At 39.9% G+C, this 24,294-nt stretch overlaps 4 protein-coding genes across 4 annotated transcripts; all 4 read right to left on the bottom strand.

The window, feature by feature from the left end:
• Positions 1-124: 124 nt before the first annotated feature.
• LOC120288057 (dehydrodolichyl diphosphate synthase CPT3-like) lies at positions 125-798 on the bottom strand. Its single transcript, XM_039301346.1, has 2 exons — positions 552-798; positions 125-488 (listed from the first exon to the last, which is right to left on the bottom strand). The coding sequence occupies exons 1-2, from the start codon at positions 763-765 to the stop codon at positions 196-198; spliced, it is 507 nt and encodes a 168-aa protein (XP_039157280.1). The 5' UTR covers positions 766-798; the 3' UTR covers positions 125-195.
• LOC120288056 (dehydrodolichyl diphosphate synthase 6-like) lies at positions 777-3,265 on the bottom strand. Its single transcript, XM_039301345.1, is given in 4 exon segments — positions 777-1,056; positions 1,059-1,422; positions 2,120-2,196; positions 3,107-3,265. Coding segments are annotated over 2 exon segments (552 nt in total). The 5' UTR covers positions 1,348-1,422; positions 2,120-2,196; positions 3,107-3,265; the 3' UTR covers positions 777-793.
• Positions 3,266-9,246: 5,981 nt separating this feature from the next.
• On the bottom strand, positions 9,247-13,439 carry LOC104419577 (probable serine/threonine-protein kinase PIX13). The gene is made up of 6 exons (XM_010031281.3): positions 13,047-13,439; positions 12,380-12,702; positions 11,152-11,287; positions 10,907-11,049; positions 10,338-10,461; positions 9,247-9,961 (listed from the first exon to the last, which is right to left on the bottom strand). The coding sequence occupies exons 1-6, from the start codon at positions 13,114-13,116 to the stop codon at positions 9,600-9,602; spliced, it is 1,158 nt and encodes a 385-aa protein (XP_010029583.2). The 5' UTR covers positions 13,117-13,439; the 3' UTR covers positions 9,247-9,599.
• Positions 13,440-17,101: 3,662 nt separating this feature from the next.
• On the bottom strand, positions 17,102-23,746 carry LOC104419576 (rab escort protein 1). The gene is given in 10 exon segments (XM_010031280.3): positions 17,102-17,716; positions 18,511-18,591; positions 19,411-19,609; positions 20,505-20,580; positions 20,670-20,898; positions 20,984-21,022; positions 22,087-22,186; positions 22,771-22,893; positions 23,050-23,725; positions 23,728-23,746. Coding segments are annotated over 10 exon segments (1,635 nt in total). The 3' UTR covers positions 17,102-17,623.
• Positions 23,747-24,294: the final 548 nt, after the last annotated feature.

Genomic DNA, 24,294 nt, shown 5'->3' with positions numbered 1-24,294 from the left:
GAGAGGAACTGATCAAGTATCAGGCAAGTCAACTGGCTTGAGGATAGAAACAAGAGCAACCAGAGTGCCCCTTCCCTCCCTCCCTCCCTCCCTCCCTCCACGAGTTGTAGTCCTATATAGTAAAATGCAGAATCGCAGCTGAACCATCAAAGACCAAACTGTCACCTACTTTTGCGTGGTGTGAGAAATTTGATCTTACGACTGTTTCCTCTTCTTCTGCAGATACGAGTAATTTCGCTGGTAGTGCAATACCACCCCCACCAAATGCCACAGCCCGATCTCTGGCCATAGCGCAGCCGGAGAGTACAGGGGACTGTAGCCAGTCTGCCACAGCAGGAAGTTGCTCAGACGAGTCTCCCCAGAACTCCGGATCACGATGTCTGGATCAGGAGCCACTGCCATGTACATGTGCTTCTCAATGTCTACCAAATTTATGAGGGGTTTAATTTCTTGTATCGTCTCACCATCTTCACCACTTTCAATAGTGCCTTTGGATAATAGGGGTTTAATTTCTTGTATCGTCTCACCATCTTCACCACTTTCAATAGTGCCTTTGGATAATTGGCTTTGCATGGATTGCTGAACTTCATTCCACTTTTCTCCATTAAACCCAGGAACAGCACGCTTGATGACTCCATTTTTCTTTTCGCTTGCCTCCAATTTGCTGAACCCATTACAGCATATCTCATTTTTCCCTAGAATTACAGTTCCATGCACTTCACGTTTATGGCAGTCTTGAATTTCATGGGGATGAACACCATTCATCTTCTCACAACTTCCATTTTGCTCAGTGCTATTGCGACCCTGCCTTGCTAGTATTTTCTGCTTGAATGTTATTCATCTTCTCTTCACAGGATTCTTGAACAGCATGAACAATTTCGTCATATGAAGTATATGCCACACATATCAAAAGCACAGTCCGGTTATTATGGGCAGTGGCCTTCATTGCCTTCTCTGCCGCAGTCCTGACCTCCTCACTTAGAAGCTTCAGGTTTCCTATGAAGTACAACCTCATCCCATACTGATTTACAATGCTTCCTTCGAAGCAATTCATCAATTTTCTACCATCAAATCCATCAGATATTGGACTTCCTCAGGTTTTCTCTTAAAATTTTCAATGCTAAAGGCATACACCGTGATGTATTTGACCCCAAGCTCATAGCAGTAATTAAGCATAGATATGAGGGATTTATAACCAGCCCTATGGCCCTCGCCTTCAACCATGTTTTGTTTCTTAGCAAACCGCCGGTTTCCATCCATAATGAAAGCTATGTGAGTGGGAATAGCTCCACATGATAAAACACGAAACAGGTATTTCCTGAAAAATTGTTGAGAGTACTTAAACATTGACTGCCACTCCAACTGCTTTCATTTCCCATTGTATGCTCAAGGACCAAATTTAGATTGCAAACGCCATACGACCTGTTTGGAAATAATACATCATCATATGAGATGCATTCTCAAAGCATCTCTATCTACTGAACAGGAGCAACATAGACTGTACATGCCAAAAATGGTGACTTATGAACACAGCTTATTCAAATTGACTATTCAAATCTAAAGTGCCACCTATATTTGGTCTCTAGTATGATTTCTACAACACCACATGTTACAGAATAGCAAAAATCCAGCAAAGCACTTCAAAAGTTTAAGCACAAATGGGCACTCTAAAATGGGAAAAAGCATTTTCAATCCAGATCCTAAGGAGGTAGAGTTAAAGAAAAAAAATGCACTCACAACCAGAAGCTCGTAATGAGGATGAGTGTCATAAACGCCGAGTCACCGACATATCAAAAGTAAATAATATGAGGGAAGAAAAACCAATAAGTGAGAAACTGACCAACTCAAAATTAGCAAAGCAACATCCAGAACAGTTTTTAGTCCATCATTTTCCTTATTCTTCTACCTATGCATAAACATTCTGATAATAGTGCACCATCAACCATTTAATCCAGCCCCACAACTATTTCGCATGCTTGACATTTGAACATGAGAATATTTCATCAGAACCAGGAGTGACCATGAAAATGTCTTTCCCCTCCCGACAACAGTGATTAGAGATGAAAAACACAGATAAGAAAAGAGTGCTTGCCCGTTGAAGTGTGGGAAAGAATCTTACAGGTGTTAAAGGAGACAAAATAAGTTCCTCGGTCTTTTCCCTTCTCTCTCCAAGCCTTCGCCTTGTGTAGCTTAACTCTGTCCAAACCAGGACTAAACATTAGCCAACTATAAAGCTTTAAATTCTGGAAAACCCTGAGCCTGGTGAAAATAAAATTTCTCTGCTTTCAATGCCTAGAGTCAATCCGAAAAACACTCACAACCAAACAGTAATACATATACAATAACGAAACAGGAGATTAAACAAGGGAAACACCGATGCACAATACAATGGTGTTTCTCATAAACAAGGAACAACAAATGGTATAGCTTCCCACTAAAACATAAAGATATGTAGATCTCTTCCCTATTCACTTTCTTCTTTCAGTCAAGTGGATGAAGCATTAATTTTCTTCAAACTGGAGAAAACTTTCACCACTTGAGCAACCCCCTGTCAATGGGCAATTTCACCCAACGGTGTGCATGACTTTATTTCCTTAATATATTCCCATCAAAGCACAAAAAACCATCCAGACCACTTAAAGCTGTTGGAATAGTCCATCTACCTAACTTCTCTCAATTTCTAATTTCTGAAAGGAAGACAAGTAATAATCTACTGCAACAGTGTCTATCTAAACATGGACTGCCAGAGAAATACAGAGCTGATTTTTGCCCCACAGCCACTCAACAAACAGAATCAAAGAGGGATCATTCACGTGTTGAAAAGAAAGCAAGAGTCAGCAATTTGCTAGAGTTTCTAGCAATTGCATTCCAAAAAGACAAACTTGCAGGCTTGAATCTCCAGGCAGACACACAAATGAATCTCGACAACTGAACTCACAAACCCCCCAACGATCCAAGAAAATGTTCCGTAAGTGCCAATACAGCACAGCAATCAAAGACTCAGAATCACTTCCCAAAGACAGAACCAGCACGATTCCTTTATGTTTCCCACACAGCAACAGAAGATCGATGGAAAACTAAGGAGCAACCAATGACCCGGCTTTACCTATTCCCAAGAAGCTCCTGCTCACAACTCAGCAGACATGAGCAATGACATGCTGTTGCTGGGAACACCACAATCTAGACGAACTGACGATGACCCACGATCGAGAACACAGCCAGCAACAGGCAAAGCATTGAACTTGGACAAGAGGACGATAACACAGTAAAAGCGAACACCTTTGAGCAATTAATAAAAGAGCAAAGCAAAAATAAAAAAGCGGGGCGGAAAGAAAAGAAACCACCCACCATCCTGAGGGCGGAACAGTACTCGTGGGCTCTCGTGGCTGAGAGAATCTTTCAAAACTGGAGGCTTCAACAAATTACAATTTTTTCTAGACAAACCTCTTCACACCATCATTCGGGTCACGCAACCCGTTCGATTTTGACAGACTTTGTCTCTCTCTCTCTCTCTCTCTCTCGGTCTGGGGAAAGATCTAAAGCATTACCGAGTCGCATTCGGATTCCGCCTACCATTCATGGGAAGGACTCCGTTGACACTTGTTGGCTGGTCCCACCTTCGCTCCACGTCTACCCAAGAAAGAGAAAGAGAGAGGGGAATTTAAAACCGGTGCTGGCGTCGAAAGATTCGTCCTTTATATCGGCACCTCGGGAGCTGTCCTTTCTTCGGACGCGGTGGCGGATGGAGCCTTGACCAGTAGCAGGGAGCCGTCGGTGGAGACGGAGACGGCGAGATTAGTTGAGGGATTAGGGAGGGATTAGGGAGGGAGGGAGGAAGGAGACAAAGGCAATAATGATAATTATTGCAGGCCGACTGGGGAGAGATATATATAGAGGATTAAAGAAAACCGGCAACTTTTTTCCACGTTGAATGGTCCCTTTTTTATGCTGTTTTCGAAGAAAAACTGGCATAGACCGTTGAATGTTTTGAAGGTGAAGAAGCTTCGGTGTTCCGGTGGATTCCTATGACTAATGGGGTTGAGGTTTCCTAAACCTAAAACAAAGACAAGAGTGATTGCTAGGAATACTCTTCTAGATCGGTTTACAAAAAAATCGGTATATTACAACGTGCTGTCTTCGGAGACAGAAGAGCAGAGCAATTTGGGACTACTTGCTTGGATGAGGGGCTCAAGTGTGAGGGAAAAACCGGGCCAACCGATCGAATGTGACGGGCTGTTGTTCGACTGTGAACGGGGCTCAATGCCGTGTCAAGTCAACTATTGCTTGAAAAACAAGGAGGAATCCGTGTTAAATTAGGTTGATCAGATTTTAAGGAAAGGATGGTGACGGATTAAATTAAGCATGATTTGTTGCATCATTTGAGTATAACAATTACCTAAACTAGCCGTAGCATATTGAGTTTTGCTTAAGAGAGGAAGATGTGGCTGTTTATGATTTGATCTGACAATTTTAATAAAACGATGTTGATTGATAAGATAACGATTTTTTTTTTCTAGTTTTAGATAAGTTGAAAGTTACTTATGATCGTGAAAGCTTTTCTATATGACCAAAAGTTAAGGACTAACCCGGGCTAAGTAAACGGTCGGTGCCCAACTCGCACGGTCGAGCAACTTATTCACGGGTAATCCTATCACAGATGCTAATCTTTAATGATCTTGTGAATAAAACACAGGCTTCGATTGAATTACCCGATGTACAAAATTGTCACTTTCTTTTGAAATTGTTGCCTTATCAAACCTCACAACTTTTTTTCAGCATGATATTGATATAACGGTCAATATGACAGTTCACGAAATCGACCCGGCGTTCACGGCTCGTCACATGTCGCATAGGATGGATTCAAAAGGGAGGTCTAGAGTGGCAATGGTCCCTCCAAGAAACTCAAAAAGCAGAAGCCTACCGACGTATTAGATTTGAGAGCTTCAGTTGTTGAGCCTCCTCCGATCGAGCTTTGTTCAGCCACCATTCTTCTTTGATTCTTTCTCACCGTATAGCATGGTCCTTAAATTTGACTTTTCTGGTTCTCAGCTGCCCAAAAGGCCTTTCTTTTTTACTATTTTGGCAGAAGGAACTTACCCTTCATATTTGTGCACCTTATCTTATTCTCACATTAAAAAATATAAAAAAAAAGGGCCTAATATGAACGGGCCTCCAAAGGCAACCATGGTCCGTTTCGGTTAGTAGACTTATTTGTGGTGACTCAAACAATTGGCTTACTCAATTCACGCAAACGGCGAAAATGCGTTCTTCACAGCAGTGGAACATTTTCTTGGCTCAAAATGACAATCTTTTTGGGCATTTCCGAACTTATTATGGAAGCAAACTCAAAAGCACTTATTTCTCTATTTCATAAATCAACTTCATCGCTTCATTATGATACATTTATTTTTCAGATTGGAAGGGAAATGCATTTTCAATAGGTCAAGATTTGCCATTAGTTTGGGAAGGGAAATGCATGTGTAAATTGATTAGCAAATTGGCTTATCAACCCAATAATGCAGGAAATAATTTTATATTAGGTAGGCCACCAATAGGTTTGCTTCCTTTCTTGTTGGGGGATTAAATTGGGTTGTGCTTTATTAGGATAGTAACGATGTAATTTTCGATATCTACCTCTTTCCTTTTAACCCATTTCTTTAAATTTATATATATATAAACAGTACCAAATAAGGCTTGAACTTTGAATTTATATGGTTTTGGCCCAAGCTTTTGATCTCCTCAAAGAAAGGCACAGATTTATGTTTCACGAGATAATTTTGGGACCAACCCTGAATGTCTTTAAACGTAAACAAATTAGTTAATACCACGAAAACTCCCGAACTAGTATACCTATAACAAATATATCTAAAATTAATTTTTGACCCCAAAAAAACTCCAAATTGGTACATTTTTGACAAATTTATTCCAAACTTAATACACTTGTGACAAACTAACCATCTATTAGTTTCGTTAAATTTTAACGTCAAATTATTAAGTTAGAAAACTGATGCAATTTATTGATATATTTGTCATATTAATCCAATTTAACAGATATTTTATTCATCATAAATATATTAATTTTGAATTTTTTATTAAATAAATTTATCACGAGATATATCGTCCCAAGATTTTTCGAGATATTAATTCCAAATAAATACCGATGTTTTGGCCTCTGTTACTTTTGTTGTTGTCCACAAGTGCCGTTGAGCTGTGGATCTGTTGACGGACGGAGTTTACACGGCGAGTAAAAGTGACGTTGTGTTTACGCTTTGCAGACAATTAGACGAGAAAATCCAGCAAGACTCGACGTCTCGTCGGTCCTGGATGCTTGGCCCATTCACACGATAGCACCATTTTGCCACGCCACGTCTTATGACGTGCTTGTCGATTCAACGTCGCTCATGGTCACGGACATAAAGGCTACAAACCCCAAGATTGTCCCACGAGAGCAATATTGGTACGTGATCTGACTGTTTTTTGTCGGACCACATTTGAAAGTTTGCGTACGGGCATTTTCTTTCCTTCTTTTTTCATGGCACGGTGTCGAAAGTTAGGCCAAAATTGACCCGACTTATAAGGTTTGTGCGCTACTTTTGCTGGTATGACGGGTATAAAGTTCATAACTTGATTCTCTATCATTTCTTGGAAAAATTGAAATAATACTCCCTAGTACTTGCAATAATCATTGAGTATAAAAAAAAAAGGATTAAAGAACAGTCTTTAATTAATTATGAAAATAATAGCTTTTTTTTGTACTACAAAAAACGAAATTATAAAAATTATAAGTTGTGGTGAAACTTACTCATTATAAAATTTCATAGCTCACAATAAATTATTATGCTAGTAAAACTCTCAAAAGAGTAACACAAGTTGGATGATCTATTTTGAAGTCAATTATTCTTCAAATGTCAAAAATTTATCAAGGTACAATAATTATGAAACGAATATTTTTTTAATTATTTTTTTGTCTTTTCTTTTTTGTAAGCTGGAATAAAACACGGAATAAGTCCAAGGTTAGGTTCTTGTCGATGCTTTTCCTGTCTCCAGGATGACTCTTTGTGGTGGAGGTAGCACCTAATTTAATAATCACATTTCTGATCTCCAATTAATTTGACCGGAAAAAATCTCCTATTAATTTCTTAAAAAAGACTTGATTATGTCTCCAGTTATTTCCATCAATCACAAGACCACCACGTCTTTCCATGCTAACAATTTATTTGCAGTGGAAACAATTTAGGCTCCATTTATTTGGCGAGAAAATGAATGATTTGTAAAATATTTCTTTTAAAATATCATTTATATATCTCTTGAAATAATTACTTAGTGAAATTTGCATGATTAATAACAAATATATGTCTGAATATTCTCATAGATGACGGAAATATTTTTCGTTTATTCATTTTTATAAGCGATTTGATCATTTTAAGAGAAATATTATCCAAATAATTTATTTCTCACGGAACAAACGGAACCTTTCTACAAATTCTTCGTGTGAATGAGTGTGAACTTAGTCTTCATCAACATAGACTATGTGCTAATCCGTTTAGCTTGTCTAGGAAACCAAGTAATCTGCCGATGTAAGTTCCTTCAATATCAAAACATGCAGATTACCAGAACCTGTGCATCACATGCCCACGAGTTGATGCGAAGAATCAGCGCAGATGCATTATAGATGCTGCAATTCTCCGAAGATAGCATCTTGAAAATCTCTTGCGAAGTGGAGCTTTCGATGTTTATTTCGATGGATCAGAAACTGGCTTGGAATGGTCTATCAGAACAGGATAGCTCGTAGAGGAGTAGTGTTAACCATGGATTTTCCGGATGTGGTCCTCCGAGCAGTAGCAAGTGAAGAATTCGCTTTCAGATCATCCCAGAAAGTTTGTACCAGGACCAACCAGATTCTGGAACCCACTTCTTTCCTTCTGTTTTACTAGAATTGCTTCCATCCGAGGTATCCATGGAACTAGTCGAACTTCAACAAGGTTGCGGGTTTCCTATCCTAAAATCGAGAGACTCCAAGTGCCATGCGATACAAGAAGGGCATGTTTGGTAACGATTCTATTTCCAGGAACATATTTTAATTAGAAATGATTCATTTTTATTCTATTCCCAGGATAATTTCTAAGTATTTTAAGCCGTTTTGTAACTATCTAAAATTTCTGATTCTAGAATAGAATTCCGTTTAATACCGTGCTATCCATTGATTCCATTCCAAATCAATTTCTTTTAATTTTAAATAATTTTTTTTTTTACTTTTTTTTTTTAAAACATTTTTCTCCTATTCTTCTTCTGGTCAAGCCGCCGGTGGCGATGGCACCGCCGGATGGCGGTAGATGAAGAAGAAGAAGAAAAGAGAAGAAGAAGATTCTCAAAATGAAAGAAGACTTGGTTCTTTAAATTTGTTCCAAATATGTTTTCGAACAAGAATTAATTTTTTTATTCTACTCAAATCTATTCTCAGAACAAAAAATCAAAATCGGTCATTGTTGGGATGCTTACCAAACAACATTGAAGTGTCGAGCTCTCGTCAATTTACCCTTTTAAGACATTGAGCCACAACTTGGTAGCTCTGTTGAGCTTATGCCACCCCAATTTGATTGACAATAGGAAATTCTGGTCTCGGCATGGATGGAAAGCCGAGTCCACCTGCAAGCAACACTTCACTCCGCACAGCTCATCCCAGGACTTCAAGGACAAGTAGCAGGACTTAAGAGTACCTCCAATCGCCACCAAAATCCGGAAGCCAAACAAACGGTTTGGTTACATTTGGATGAGACAAATTAGAGTAGACATAGTATTACTAGGATTCGCGAGTAAAGACTAACCTTATCACTGTGTGTCGCCAGCAATGGTAGATTGTTTCTCTTTTCCACCAAGCAATTCTTGGAATGCAGGATACATGCTCTTTTTGGTTGGACGACGTTGGAAACTGAGGATTGCTGAGGCTTTTTGCGCTCCCTTCTGCCTCCTTCTGCCGACAGAAATCCAACAGTTGCAACACTGGAAACCAGATTTTGGTCACTTTATTTGTTGCCACAATCGAGTTTATTGCATTCAGATGTTCCAAGCAAAATAGAAGCGCTCCCTAAAAGGTAGCTCAATCCAACATGATCACGCATTCAATGAACACAAGCCTAGATTAGTCTCTAGTCCTGTTGTGCAAAGACAAACGGCAGATATTTGCTTTTGCATTTTAAGCTTTCTACAGAGCACTGGTCATTTTAGAGGCTTGGAAAGACTTGCGAGGGACAAAATTTTTTATTATTTCTCCATTCACGGTCAACTACAAAAGAATAGGTCGTACATAATTTCCAACCACACCAGAGAAAAAGAAGAAGAAAATGCTTGTGCATTCTAACAATCCACTCTCATTTGAAGACAAATGCTGTGACTAAAAGAAAAGGTTGTAAACCTAAGGAGATCATCGGCAAGAATTTGACTATTGTACAACAACCAAAAATGTGGCATTTGCACGGAAGCTAACGTTGTTCAATCATCCATTGGCTTGTCCTTTCTATTTTGTGACAAGTTCCAAGCTCACAATACAGTTCCATGACGTCTGGGATGACGAGGTGAACGACAACCCATAGATTGATGACCTACAAACGATTTGCCGAGGAATGAGAACCTGTTCTAGGTTGCTTTGGTTTATCCTTGATCGATTCAATCCGTTCTAAAGTCTCCACCACCTCTGCCATGCAGGGCCGATGTCTTGGTTCAGCAGCCAGGCATTTTAGAGTGAGCTGTGCAGTTTGTAACACCGCCTTAAAGGAATACTGGTCCTCCATCCGGTGATCTATAATATTCTTCAATTTTCCTCTTTGAGATAGAATTGGCTTGGTCCAATCCACCAAATTTTGCTGCCCACTAGGACGCTTTGTGTCAAGTGCCCGCAAGCCTGTCAACAATTCTAGTAGGACCACACCGAAGCCGTACACATCGCTCTTCACATACAAATGGCCTGTTGAACAACCTTTCGTGTCAGCTGATATATATATCTTGAGAGTGTCAACGAAAGCAGATCTGAAATGGCAGTTTGGGTGTCTTATGGGCAAGCAAATTGTTTTCGTTTCACTCTAAAACTTTAGATGTCTTTATCGCCCTTTTTGTAATTTTTGGCTGAAGAAAAGCAAAAGAGAGACAAAGTTTTGCACAACTACAAGAAAGCAAAAGTTACTTTCTTGCGGTTGAGGTACATCGAGCATCTTCTGGCATTCTGTACACCCATTTATGCCTCCTATTTCTAATCTAGATAGTGCCCACCAAAGATGAAGAGACATCTGTCTTTGAAGCTTTATTAAATTGCATTGCATGTAGAGTGAAGAATATGCAGTTACCTGTTGCAATGTACTCTGGAGCAGCATAACCATACGTCCCCATAATTCTGGTCGTCACATGTGACTCACCCGAAGAAGGTCCTAACTTTGCCAAGCCAAAATCAGCTATTTTCGCATTATCGTGCTACAAAGACAGGTAAAAAGAGGTTTATTGAACCAACTTATGAGCATAAGATCTAAAGTAAATATTTTAAATGAACTCCTAAAATCACATCTGCCAATAAATTAACTGGAACGATATATTTGCTTGTATATGATGACGAAATACTTTTACAAATGCAAGTGTGCTAGCTGCAAAAAGATTAAGTATATGAACTAACCTAAAAGCATGGCATCTACTACTCTTTACTTATTGGTACCAGAGAGAGCAAAAGATAGAATTGTTCATACATTTTCCTCTTCTGCCAGAGAAAGCAAAGAGCATTTATGTTATGTTGCTTGCTATAAAAGTCTCAATTCATTCTTTAAGCTTCATTAATAGGCTGACCTAATTAGTCATTTGTTACAGCGGCACAGTAGTCAATGCTCTAGCCTCTAAATGCACACTTATGCATAAGAAAAGCAATTACCCAATCAAGCAGTATGTTTGAGGCCTTAAAATCCCTGTAAATGATTTTCTTCTCTGAAGAATGCAGGAAAGACAAGCCACGAGCTGCTCCAATAGCTATTTTGAGTCGGCTATCCCAAGAAAGGGGTTCAACAGCAGGATTTCCTGTGCATCGTGATAGAAGAATGAATTTTAATGACTTCTAAGCAAAGGAATACTTAAAAGTTTCACATCCTTCTTTCGTTTTTGTCCTTCTTGAATTCTTACTTCGGAAGAGATGATTTTCCAAGCTGCCCTTTGGAATATATTCATAGACAAGGAGCAGCTCTTTCTCCTCCCAACAGTATCCCAATAATTTGACAAGATTGGGATGCGAAAGCCTTCCAAGAAAGTTCACCTCCGACTGCAGTGCACAAAGAAAAAGGAAATAAGAACCAAAACACATTGGAGAACATATATTTTCAGAAAATGCAATGGTAGAGACAGCGGGTTATGATGCCAATCTTATGTCAGATTGACTTCTTAGACTCAAATTGCAGGAATTAAATGCGTGTGGTTTTGGTGTGATCAAACGTTCACATGTCAAATGAGGTCAACTGTCTTACAAAATTGAAATGTTCCATAGGTGTTACAATCATCTGTGCCTTGAAATTGAATCTCCCAAATGCCACCTGACTAAATCTGTGATAGAAATGTTGACCTTATGGCAGAAATATACATCGCTGAGAAGTCACAAGTCAGTAGCGCATTAGGCAAGCATGTTAAGACTTCTACAGTATGAGTTTGCAGACAAAGCATAGAAATTGGCATGTCTAGCAGCATTTTAAAGAACTTCCAAGGTATTATTTGCTGTTAAAATGTCCCAAACCAAAATTCTTATGAATTTAAACAAAAACTGCTCTTAGAAATGTATATTTACCATAGAAACAGCTAGATGAAGTTTGATATAGCCAAATCCCCATTGCCTCCCAAATAAACTAATTGTGTATGCAGAGAAAGTCAAGAGAGGAGCTCCAGCACTTGCACCTGCATTAAGGGGTTCTATCACTGGCTGGGAGTTGGATTCCAACTTTGAAGGGAAGGTTCATCTCAAATTTGAGTTAAAATGAGAGAGGCAGAATTTATGTAGGCCAACATTGTTCTTGGCTTTAGCAGAACTTTGTCACACAGTTGAAGTTGTGGATATTAGTTGACCTTTATCAAAATAGAGGACAACAGTCGTCCACCATGCATTCTTAATCCAATTAAAGGTAGGAAATTAGATAGTGGCCATGTATTTCTCAACGAGGGACCCCCAAGTGTGCATACGCTTAATAATGGAGATGGGGAGGAGGAGGTAGAGACAGTCCACTAATCATGATTACAACTAATTCCAATATTCAAAACTTTCTCAATTTCGTCTCTTTTTGCCTCCCCTATATGCTGCTAAATCGCAAGTCAATCTTTAATTGAGCCAATGACAAAATGCTGATGAGAGTTTTGAGCTTGATCTTACCTGCCACTGATCGAAACCTTGCACACTCTCTGGGTTCAGTTTCTTGATGGCAACAACCATTCCACTCCCCATTTTGGACGGGGCAAGTGTCTTCTCATCGACCCAGCCCTTGTAGACCTTACCAAAACCTCCCTCCCCCAATAAATTATCAGATTTGAAGTTCTTAGTAGCACTCTTCAAGTCAGAAAAGCTGAAGACCTTCAAGTTGGGCGTCTCCAGAATCTCCCCATTCAGATCTGCCCCGTCTGGGCTCGCGCTCGCCGCCTCCGAGAACTTGCCAATTCCGCCACCGCTGCTGCTTGTTGCAGAGAATCCCGTGTTCCCTACTCCACACCAGAGAAGCAAGAGTTGCATTAAGTGGTGTACATAATCGATTTTCTCGGTAAAAGAAAGAAAACCAAGAACTTATTGAGCTGTAAATGAACTGAGACATGAGCAAACAGAGAAAACTATCGAATTGTACAAACGAAGCAATTCAATTCAAGAGCGAAATTTGAGCATAACCATCTCCACGAGATGTCAAGACAACCGAAAAGGGTCAATCAAAGGTCGAAACTTTTCCACCGCAGAATTTCAAGAAACGCACACCCCGAAAAGGGCAAGACCCAGAATCGGCAAAAGACTCAATCTTGTTTAAAAAAAGGAAAGTAGCGGCTTCTGGGTGCACCTGAAACGGAAGTCTTGGCGTTGCCAGAGCTAATATACTCGTTAGATGGAGAACTCCAGCAACTCCCCATCCTGAACTCAGCTCAAGCACTTCCCCAAGATAGCTAATTTGACCGAAAACAAGAAGCACGCGACACGGCTACTCCCTCCTCCTTCTCGTCTGACATGGAAAGCTCGGACGTGGCAGCTCCGGATGATTTATAGGAGGGAAGAAATTCTGGGAAATGGCGAAAAGGGCAAGAACGAGCGAGTGCTAAAAGGCCTTTCACATTATTGAGGGATGGAAAGTGCACTTCCTCGTTGAAAATTCTCCTCTCTCAATTCTTTTTCTTGGCTTTCGGATTCTCCATCCTCGTTAAGGGAGTCCGCGACCAATGATGAGACCACTTCGTCGTACTCGTATCACGGCACGGTCCTTTGTTCTCCGGCGCGTGCCCACGCTTACAAATTCGCTCGTGCGGCGACTTTTTACGCGGGACGACGGACGCCGCAATAGTAGGAATCGGTAAAAGTTAGAGACGTGATGAAACAGTATGGTTTATTTCTTGATGGTTCCCATGAAAGCTCGAACCTTTCTTTTGTATATTTTTGGGTCGTCAAAAACGGCTACATTTGAAAAAGAGATGATGCAAAGAGTCCATGAATTTTGATTTAATAATATGTACCGTGGTTCTTGCACTTTTCGTTTATTCAAATGCCGTCCTTAAACTTTAATTCGATATGCAATATGGTACTTAAACTTTCGATTTGTTTAATGTGATCCTTTAACTTTTGATACATATTCAACTTAGTTCATGAATTATGTGAAAGTATTCGATAGACAACATGGAACATAACTTATGGACTAAGTTGAATATGCATCAAAAGTTCATAGATCACATTGAACAAATTGAAAATATAGAAATCACATTACACATTGAGCTGAAATTCAATAATTAGATTGAACAAATTAAAAATTTGGGAATCACGTTGCATATTGGACAAAAATTGAGGAACCATTTGTGTTGTTTTTTTGCATTAAGACTTGATATGTTTTTAACTTTTAGATGTCTTGGCCTCGAGATTGACATGGGTAGTTCCGATCTTTTCGAGCCACCATTGGATTTCGAGGCTTGTGCGAGGAGAGTCATCTAATGTAGGAATGATCACAAGACTATGGTATATTAAATGCCAAAGGGATAAGGACAATTTGGAGTACTAGAGATGCGAATGAAATGATCGATACAATCAATTTTTATTTTTCAATTAGTATTTTTGAGTTTTTGTCAAGCATTGTACTAATAAAGTTTTCTTTTTTCGCCCTCTTTTCGGGTGGTCAAGCTATTAGGTTTTGGTCACCATCGTAGAATTGATACTTTTGCGAAACGCCATATTGTCGTACTTTTTTTTATCTATTAATCCGCGATATTAGAATTTCTCGAGCTATATTATTACTCTCTCCCGCTGCTGAAATGCCAAAAAAAAAAAAAAAATGCTCAACGCTTTGATCAAGACCCAACACGATTTCCTTACGAATGGCGGAATGATGATTATAATGGTAATAATAATATAATTATAATAATTTATAAAACCCATGATTTCTATTGGATGCTAAGTAGATAAAGAAAGAACAAACATGTCACACATACTTTAATTATGTGCCTATCAAATTTTACCCGTGCAAGTGAAATGACTGTTGAGTTTTCTTGGGGGAAAATTATCAAAATCCGAAAATTGCTAACATGACATTGACTATCTCACACAATAGACTCCATAGAAGAGGATGAAGCGACGACATAGTGACATTCACTTTTGGTCGCACACGGAGGAGTTTTATACATAGTGATTTTATGTTGTGAGTTTATATATTTGTATACACTTTGTGTTCAGACTTAAATCGAGATGTGGAAAATATTTGAGCGTGTGAACAATTGTAACTCTAATTCTCTGACTATTAGTAGATTATTTGTTACTAACTTTTTGTATGTATATAAGTACCGATATTCGAATCGAATAATGTAAATCTCCGTTATACCTATTGTTTCTCATCTATATTTATCTGGTATTTTCACAATGACTTAATTTGCAAGATCTTAGTGTTTCCGCATTAATATTACAACAATTGAGACAATAAGAGCTAACATAGATAATTCTGTAATTTTTCTTATTGTTTTTTTTTTCACTGTGCAAGGGTTACTAGCGACACTCACCACCGTGAAAGCCTTCCCCAAATCACACAGGGGCCACCTTGCTCGAGGGCATAAAGGCCCTCGCCGGTGGCCTGGTGGGGCTGCGAAGGAGCTGGTTACGCGGGCGTTACGCGGTGGGGAGAAAGAAAGTGAAGTAGAAAGAGGTGATCAAGATCCAATGGATCTTAACAGCCTTATCGGTTTTGTGGGGGGGGGGGGGGCATCAAATGAACCATGTTGGGGCTGTCGTTGTCGTTTTGTGACCTTGTGTCGCACGAAGCAAGCTGATGATCACGCGGTCTTCCTTCTTTTACGACCAGGTCGTGCCCCCGTTCGTGTGAACGATTGACCAGTTCTCCAAAGTTTGACGTACCACGGAGGTTGCTGCTTGACAACTTCCCAAATCTTCGATCCGCAGGTTGTTTCAGTTTGCTTCAAGGATGAGAACGCAGCTCGAGTCATGCACTGCTTAGATACAATGCACCGACCACTTCCTCTGCACCAGATTTAACGCCACTGGACCCCAGGCTACAGGAATTTTTGAATTGCAAGACGAGATCTTCGAGAAATTTTCTCCGTCCAGTGTGGCGGACCCGTATCATATTGCAATTTACAATTCCTGGGAAGCTCTAATTTGTTCGCATCACCCTTTGACCAGCTTCTCAGTTACAATGATTTTATATGCAAAGTCTTCCACTGGACTAAACCGCAAGGATTAAGAGACAATCTTCCCCGTTGGGAATATAACTAATCACGTTCATTAAAAAATTAATGGTAACTTCGCTCAAAAGCGCAAGCACGATGAAATGAATAGCTTATCTTAACTGAAAGCATCGGATCTGATCCAATCAAGAGACAAGATCATGCATTGTTCAACGCAAGAGCAAGTTGCGGATGTACACGTCATGGTCTGCGGAAGAGAGTCCACCTTTGGACTTTATTGAAAAAGGGCTCTTACCAAGTGCACTACAGAGAGAAGGAAGAGAGCCATTGCCCCGAAATGGACAATCATCACAAAATTAGTCATTTACAAAGGAGTGCTTTCACTGTTCCGAGAAAAAGTGTTTTAAAATGAGCAATGGAGGTCTAATCAGCAACCAAAATGATATCATGACTCATCATTACCGAATGAGAATTTCTTCACTTCATGGGGACGGATGAGTGGAGCAGTAGGCTGTCGAGAGCCTCGTGAAGCAGCCAGATATGCACTTCAATCTAAGTGCAGACATGGGATTTCATTTGATAATCAGTGAAGTCACTGTCTGATACAGTTAAAGGTTCGTGTTTTAGAAACAAGAAAGGGGAATTTTCTGCTACTGAATTGGGAAATCAAGGGAAAATAGAGATAGCGAGATCCGAGCATTATCGGTTATGTGGATATCCGAGGCCTCGTGATTGACTCAGGATGTGCAAAAAGCCTGCATTTTTTTCTAGGTGCTAGGTCTGTCAAATTCAAGTGGAACAAACAATAAAAAGGGTCAACCACCGAGTTACACGATTCCAGTCCAAAAAGTGCAAAGAACTGGGAAAAAGGGTTTTCCATTTCTCTCTTTTGACACCCACATTCACAAAGCCACAAACATATAATCTAAAGTCAACAGCGAACATGCCGACCATGGCAAGAAACACATGCACGCTTCCTTCATGGAAAGATCAGAAGATCAAATGTGTTGAAAGCAAGCCCCTGACCATGGATGAAGCAATGTCCAGTGTACAGTAAATTTAAGAATTTTAGCTAGTACCTGTGTTATATACGACAATTTGAAGTGAATATGGAACACCTTCCAACTCATATAATGGTCGATTTACTCTCATCTTAACGCGCATTATCATAATGATAAACTAAGGAGATCATGCAAGGAGGAAACAGAAAAAGACCCGAGGACCATGACCAAAATATGCAGGGGAATTTTTTTATCAGGGGCCAAAAGTGAACCATTACATGCACCACTCAAAAGACATAACAAGAATCAGAAAGAAAAATGAGTGACAAGAGAAAAAGGAAATGGATTGCATCTGAAGTTCAGTACAGAAAATCTTCAGTAGTCTACATAGTGGTCTAAGTAACTGACCGAGAGGTGTCTCTTCGGCAGAACTCAGCATGTCTGTAAAGCCACAGCACGACAACGCGCTACAGTAACCAAGTAGATGTTACAAGAACTGAGTAAGAAAAGGTGTCATAAAAGTATCTTCAGAAGAAAAAAAAGGTAATCCACAGCATGCTCCTACCTATGGAGAAAATCTTAGGGGGATCAACTCCATGCATCATTTTTGATTTGCTGCAACCTCAGCTGAGGACACAAGCCATTTTTTGCACCAGAGGTTCAGGTCCTCATGTACCCAGCAATAGCACAGAACTCGTTGATTCCCAGCTCATATGAAAGAAAAGATGACTTCTGACAAATTTCACTCAAGTCTCAACACTAAGTGCCCCATCATCCTCAGGATCCTCAGCTGGTGTCTCCGGAAAGAATGGTTCGTGAGGATAAATCGTCTGAAATAGCTGCCAGAAACAAAGGTAGGCCATAAATTACAAATAGAAAGTGAGTGGCAGCTCTATCCAAAATGAGTTAAACAGACGATATGCACATGAATCCATGCCTGAGTATGCGTTCCCACACAAGCACACAGAGATGTGTTTCGTATTCAGCCTAGTTGTTTCAAAAGTCAAATTGAATAAAGATCACAAATTAACACATAACTTTCATATTAAGCATTCAGACCAATCAGAAACTCAGAGTTAGGCCAGTGGGCTCTATGTTGCAGTAACTTCTTCTTTTGGGAGTATTGCAATATGAACTTTAGTTCAAAGATTAAACTAAGTTTTCAAAAAGTGAACCTAGAAATACAAATACAAGGTGAAATTAGACTAGAAAACAACTTTTGCTGGTTTTGGACCAAGTTCAATGTCAAGCCAGCTCAGAACATAAAGATGGGTAAAGCCCAATCAAATTATCTTTTCTACACTTGATAGGTATCATATGGATAAAAACAATTAACTTAAGTAGTAATAATCATTCCATATGCTAAAATAAAATAAAAGAACTCAGAAAAGGTACTTTCTATGGTAAGTTGAATAATCTCCCAAAACTATTGATGCCAAAATCTTGGTCCTATTTGCTCATTTGGGTATATACAACCGTTAGACCACGGACAAACTAAAATGAAGAGATTATAGAGTTAACCCAACTAAAAGGAGGGAGAAGAAAATTCCAGAATATCAACTCCTGAGAGAAATGAAAAACTGAGAACAGAACCTTGAACGTAGAACCTGAGGATTGTTAACTGTATGTGTACCTTAACAGTCGCATCTAGAGCATCATTGAAACCTAAACTTCCATCGGGCATGGGGGTGGAGCTGACAGTTCCAACTTGCCCCTGAAATAAAAGAATATAGTAATCAGAACACTACAGGGAGAATCGCCCCGAAGACATGATCAGTGTTGCATTCAAATGACCCATATCTTCTTCAAGATCTCTACAAGAATACCAATGTTTTAAAGGGCCACTTCAGATCAATCATTGGAACTGTGGATCAACCTTTGAGAGGTGACCTTTTTACTGTGATTCTCTCTCAGCTTAGAGGGACACCCTACTTTTTTTTTTGGTCCAAAAAAAAAAAAGAGTAGGGACACCCTACTTGAATTTTGACAATTCTTTTCTTTCTCACAAACAAGATATGGATATTGAGTTAGGAATTGACTCCACAGGAATCCTCCTCAGCCATTTTGGCATGCAAAGCACGAGCTTTTCTGAGATTGGTGCCTCTGGAGTTAGCAAACCATAAACTCCTAAACAGACCAAGAACCCATCATTTGAATAATTCTTCCATGAAAACACTCATTTTTTTTTTTCTCCATCCACTAAAATTTTCAGATTTTGTTTAATGGCTCTCAATAATTTTTTCCTGAGACATGTTCTTAATACTTTTATGCGGATACAACAGTATTTGACAAATTTCCTAATTTAAAAGCTTACAATCCCATACGTGGCTATAAAAAATTTTCCTAAGCCCCAGGTGCTTGACCATTTCTTGTTTCTCCCCCCCACCCCAAAAAAAAAAAAAAAAACTCATTTGAAGGGGGTTTTGGGTTGGCAACGTATGGAGAACACACCCTTCTTAACAGACATAGGTCAAAACTAAAATAGTAATAAGACATGAGAAGCTCCAGAGATGAAAGGTCAAAAGAACCAGACCGCTGTCAGTTCTTGGATATACAATGCCCTCCAAAGTAGAAGAGGATCAGCTCTAGCCTCCTCCGTTTGTACTGTAGAAGCAGGAGTGCTTTCAGAAATCTCGGAATCATCAAGATTGATCAGAGCATTTATGGCTCTATGCAATATTTTCTTCCCCTGACTGGCCTCATCACACAAAGCTGAAAGATATAGCACGAACCTGATTGGGGACAAATATATATAAACTCGATAAGATATTCTTGAAAAGGAGATGTGTCTCTTTCTTGCAAACTTTAATCATTCCACTTTGGCATAATAAAACCCTCATCTCACTGTTTTCTAGAACAAAATCTACCTTGTTAATACATTCTTGTAGCCATAAAAACTTTAAAAGATGTGAAATCTCCATCCAAGTCAGGAGTCAGGACATTCCTGACCAGGCAATATAGGAAGGACTTAGTTAAAGAGAGCCGTAAGGGCACTTGTTCAGAAATTAAATTGCAAATTGGAATTTTCAATTCCCTATTCTTTTCATACTATATGCAATCACTACTTTGAAATTCAAGCATTGCTGAGTAAGCATGCTTAACAAGTGCCACGACCCAGGGCACTCGTTAATATGACCCGTACAGGAATCAACTGCAATTAAAAAGCAAAAAACAAAAATCTTTGTAGAACTTAATAAAGGTATAAATAGATATTTTCATTTACCCCAATTTTTTCATATTCTTTAGATCAGGATAGCAACATGATGGAGGCACACTCTACATCCTACCATAAGATGACCACACAAAAAATACCTTCTTTTCCCACTTCAAATATGGATTATTTCTCAGTTCTTTCTTTTTACCATGTTTTTATTTGCGCAATTAAAGACTGAATTTTTCACTTTGAAGCGACTATGCAAAGTAAATTAATACTTCAAAGAAGAATAGACCTATACCTATCCAATTGTATAATTTGAAATCCAGCAACTAAAATTCATTCCATTAGAATAAGCTGACGAAATAATTAGTGTAAACTTGCAAAGCACTGAAACAGGAGTCTTGCCTAGCAAATTTTAGGCTATATTCTTAAAGGAGGTCATATTATTTGAGGAACAAAGACAGACTTACATGCCAGAGGGACAAACGGCTAAATTACCACCAATCTGCAGAACACGAACTGATGTGACTTGCTCCGGATACAAAGCTAGAGGTCAAGTAAAACCCAGAAAGCAGTAAATAAACTAAGGTTATCCACCTTACGGACATACAGAGAAAACTAATGAACGGTCTTACATCTTGGAGGATACACAATCAAAAAGTTTGATTCATCTGGTCTCAGAGAAGTTGTCAGAATGCATATTCCTCTAGCCATCTTTGCTTTAACTTGTGCGTTTTCCATAAGAGAATTCTGCGGTAGCAAGCCTCTCGACGATGGAACTGTGAATGATGGTTCCAATACCAGCTTATGACTGAAGATGTCCTGACCAGAACCTAATCTAACACCTCTGTACTCTCCACTCTCCTGCAGAACTTCCAAGCAATAACACAGGTGGGACTCTTATAAACAGACAAACAGATACTGCAAAAAAAATGTCATAACCATGTACCTTATCGATATGCAATGCAATCACTGGCATTCTCAAAACCTGTACAAATAAATTTTAGACCAAGAAATGCAACAATTAGTAAAAAGATTATCCTTTTTTTATCAGCTAACATTCAGCTTTATACTCAGTTCTTCACATGTAGAGAATGAACATTGTCATCACATTCTATAGAAGTCCATGTACAACACACCATACAGTGTCTAGTGCCATTTTGAGCCAATTACTTGCATATGAGTTCTAATGTAGCCCAAGCATGTATATGTATATTATTCCAAACTTCAAAATCAATTTCACAGGTAGGATGTTAAGGTTTGTAGTAGAACAGCAGCATAGGTGACTTTGACTGTGACTCTTCTTCCTTGAAACCAATAAAATCGCGGACTGTTAATTGTACTATCTTTAATATTTCTGAACAAACTTCATAACCGCAATTTATTCCTGAACAAATATATAAAACGGAAGGTCTGATAACAATTAAAATGACAAAGCCGTATGTCTTGCAGTTTCTGATATCAGAACAATGTTCAATGCATTTTTTTCATCCCATCAATTTGCTCAAATATGGATTGTCTGGTCATTCTGCGGGATGAAGGAGCCGTTTGCCTGGATTTTGCATGTAGAGACAGTCAAATGATCGTCAGAACATGTTAACTTCCTGTCGCAAATTACATTTGCATTCATATGCTGTAGTAATTTTAGCAAGTTAGCCGTGACAGGCTGCATCTTGAAGGGGATAGCTAGCTATTAACCATGGTTGTCAACATATATTCAGGTATCATCCTCACTTGTTGAATATCCTGATCAGTTCTTTTCCTTTCTGTCATCTATGTAAAGATGTAAAATAAACGCATATTCATAAACAAGCCTTTCATACATCACTCCAAGTATCTCATCCTCCAAACATATGATTTTCCTCTGTGTTTTTCTTTAATTCCAGATATCTGATAGGAATGTAAAGGCCTGATCTCGGGACCAAGATAAAGCGAAAATAACTAACAACACAAAACAGTAACTAAAGAGTGCAAAGCATGCATGGTGGACAGCATCATTAACCAGTGATGCCAAAGCAAAAGGACAATTCATGGACCTGTTACTGCACTTACATAGATGCACCCTTTAACAGCCGCACGTCGGCAAAACGCCTGTGCAAGCTCCCCTTGACCATAGATTGGGTAAATCAAAGCCCCAACAGCATTTGCAAATCTATAACAAAACCAGTAAAGCCATCAGAGTAATGGCTGCTAAAATCCCAATCATAACATTAGCATCTTAACAATGCCATGATCTGTAATTAAATAATTGATGTCTCATAGAGATATGACATGCTTATTCAACACTACAAAACTACGATGTCTCAATCTTCCAGTTGCAGTTTCAAAAAAGCATTTACCATTTTTCACACATAAGGACCAGTCTATCCAGCTTTCATTACTTCCCAACCCAAAAAAAAAAAAAAAAAAAAAAAAACTTATACGAGTTCTGGCTGATTAATGGAAATTGCTGTCGGCATAAGTTCCCCTCATATTCTGGTCTCAGAAACTTCACCTTCCCAACTATGCCTTTCCACCTTTCATTAAGCACCCCGTCTAGTTTAAAGGTCATCATTAGCAGCAGGCCAAATAGACTTCTTACCTGCCCATCTGTCAATCCTACTTAAGCTTTCAAACAAAAAACAATAATTCTTTCCAGGCATATGCAAGCCAGAGAAATCACTCAGGAATAATTGCCATGTTGCTCATTACGAACCAGTAATACAGGTTGAGAATGAGACAAGAAGAAGAATGAACCTGCCCACTGATGAGTGATAGAGTGCTAAACGCTCGATTCCTTCTTTCGTACTGATCACAATTTTACATGCCTCCTTATCTTCCTGATCATAGTCTGCCATAGCTATCGCGTAAAGAATAACCCTACACACCAAATGATAAGCTTTATCAATTCTAGCTAAACCGAAGCATCACAAAATATTTCGTCCGCACACATTGGACATTGTTCAAATAAGCCATCACATCTCATTGAATTGGAAAAAAGTTGTAAATGAGGAAATTCGAAACGCATGAGCTCACGATTTAATCTTCTCCGGCAATCGCATCTTCGCCAAAAATTCAACGAAGGGACTCGCCAAGTCCTCCTCTGAAATCCTATCGCTCTCACCATCTCCACTGAAATGCTGCTGAACAAGCTTGAAGAACCTCATCAACACATTCTTCTCCACCAAGCTCAAGCTCTTATCTTTAAAGATGGCAGCACGAGAATCGGGCACATTCACCAGATTCCCACCCTTGTCGCAAACGAGGCTCGCGTCGATCGACTTGAACTCCACGTACTGATTAGCACCCGATTTCAATATCGCATCGACCGCCTTGTCCGCGCAGAACAGTACCCGAGGTCCCGACAGGTCCAGACTGAACTTCCTCGAGTGTTGCTCGAGCGTCTCGGGCGCGAAGGAGGAAATCTCCACGTCGGAGTAGAGCGATCGGAGGTCGATGCTCGCGGCCTCGAGATCGTCGCCTCCGGACGCGGCGGCGGCGGCGGCGGCGGCGTCCGGAGAGGAAGGATGGGGGTGGTCGAGGAAACCGGAGAGGTCGTCCGGAGGGAGGGAAGCGAAGTGCGAGCCGTAGAAGGGGTTGGGGTCGAGGTGGAGGACGGATTTGCCGGCGGCGGAGGCGGCGGCGGCGAGGATCGACTCCGGGAGGCCGGTGCCGACGATCACGAGGTCGAATTCAGACGGCTCGATCGGGGATAGGGCGGGAGCTCGGCCATTGCGGCGGCGGCGGCGCGTGAAATTGAATCGCCGAGACGGAGGGAGAGAGCGGGGGGAAACGGGCGATCGACGAGACGTGCCGTAGCGAAGAAGTTCTGAATCTCCGCTGACCGTCGGGCTGTCGAGTTGGTGGGCCATCGGGTCGGGCTTAGCCATGGGCCCATGGGCTCAAGGAGTGGTCAATGGGCTTTTCTTCGTATAGTTCACGTGGAACTGGGTAGTATGGTCTGAAATCTGAATCAACGGTTCTACCTTGGAACTCGAAATAGCCCACTAAAGATCAGTTTGAAAACCACTCATTGATTTCATGAATTCACTCGATAACCCGACTCTTCCCGAGTGGATCCATAGTCCTTAGAGCCAATAAGGATGTCCCCAAGAAAACCACGATCTTTTTTTGAAAAATTCAATCAAATTTGAAATCAATTGTGTTCAAAAAATCATTCCCAAATGCGTGAAATCTATAAAATAAACTCACATGAAATCGATTTGATCTTAACATAAAACATGCGATCTTGATTCAAACATCTCTTTTCAGAAATATTTT

Source organism: Eucalyptus grandis, chromosome 9, assembly GCF_016545825.1.
Source record: "Eucalyptus grandis isolate ANBG69807.140 chromosome 9, ASM1654582v1, whole genome shotgun sequence".
Lineage (NCBI taxonomy): Eukaryota > Viridiplantae > Streptophyta > Magnoliopsida > Myrtales > Myrtaceae > Eucalyptus > Eucalyptus grandis.
The sequence above is the reverse complement of the archived record's forward strand: the minus strand, read 5'-3'. Positions and strand labels throughout refer to the sequence as shown.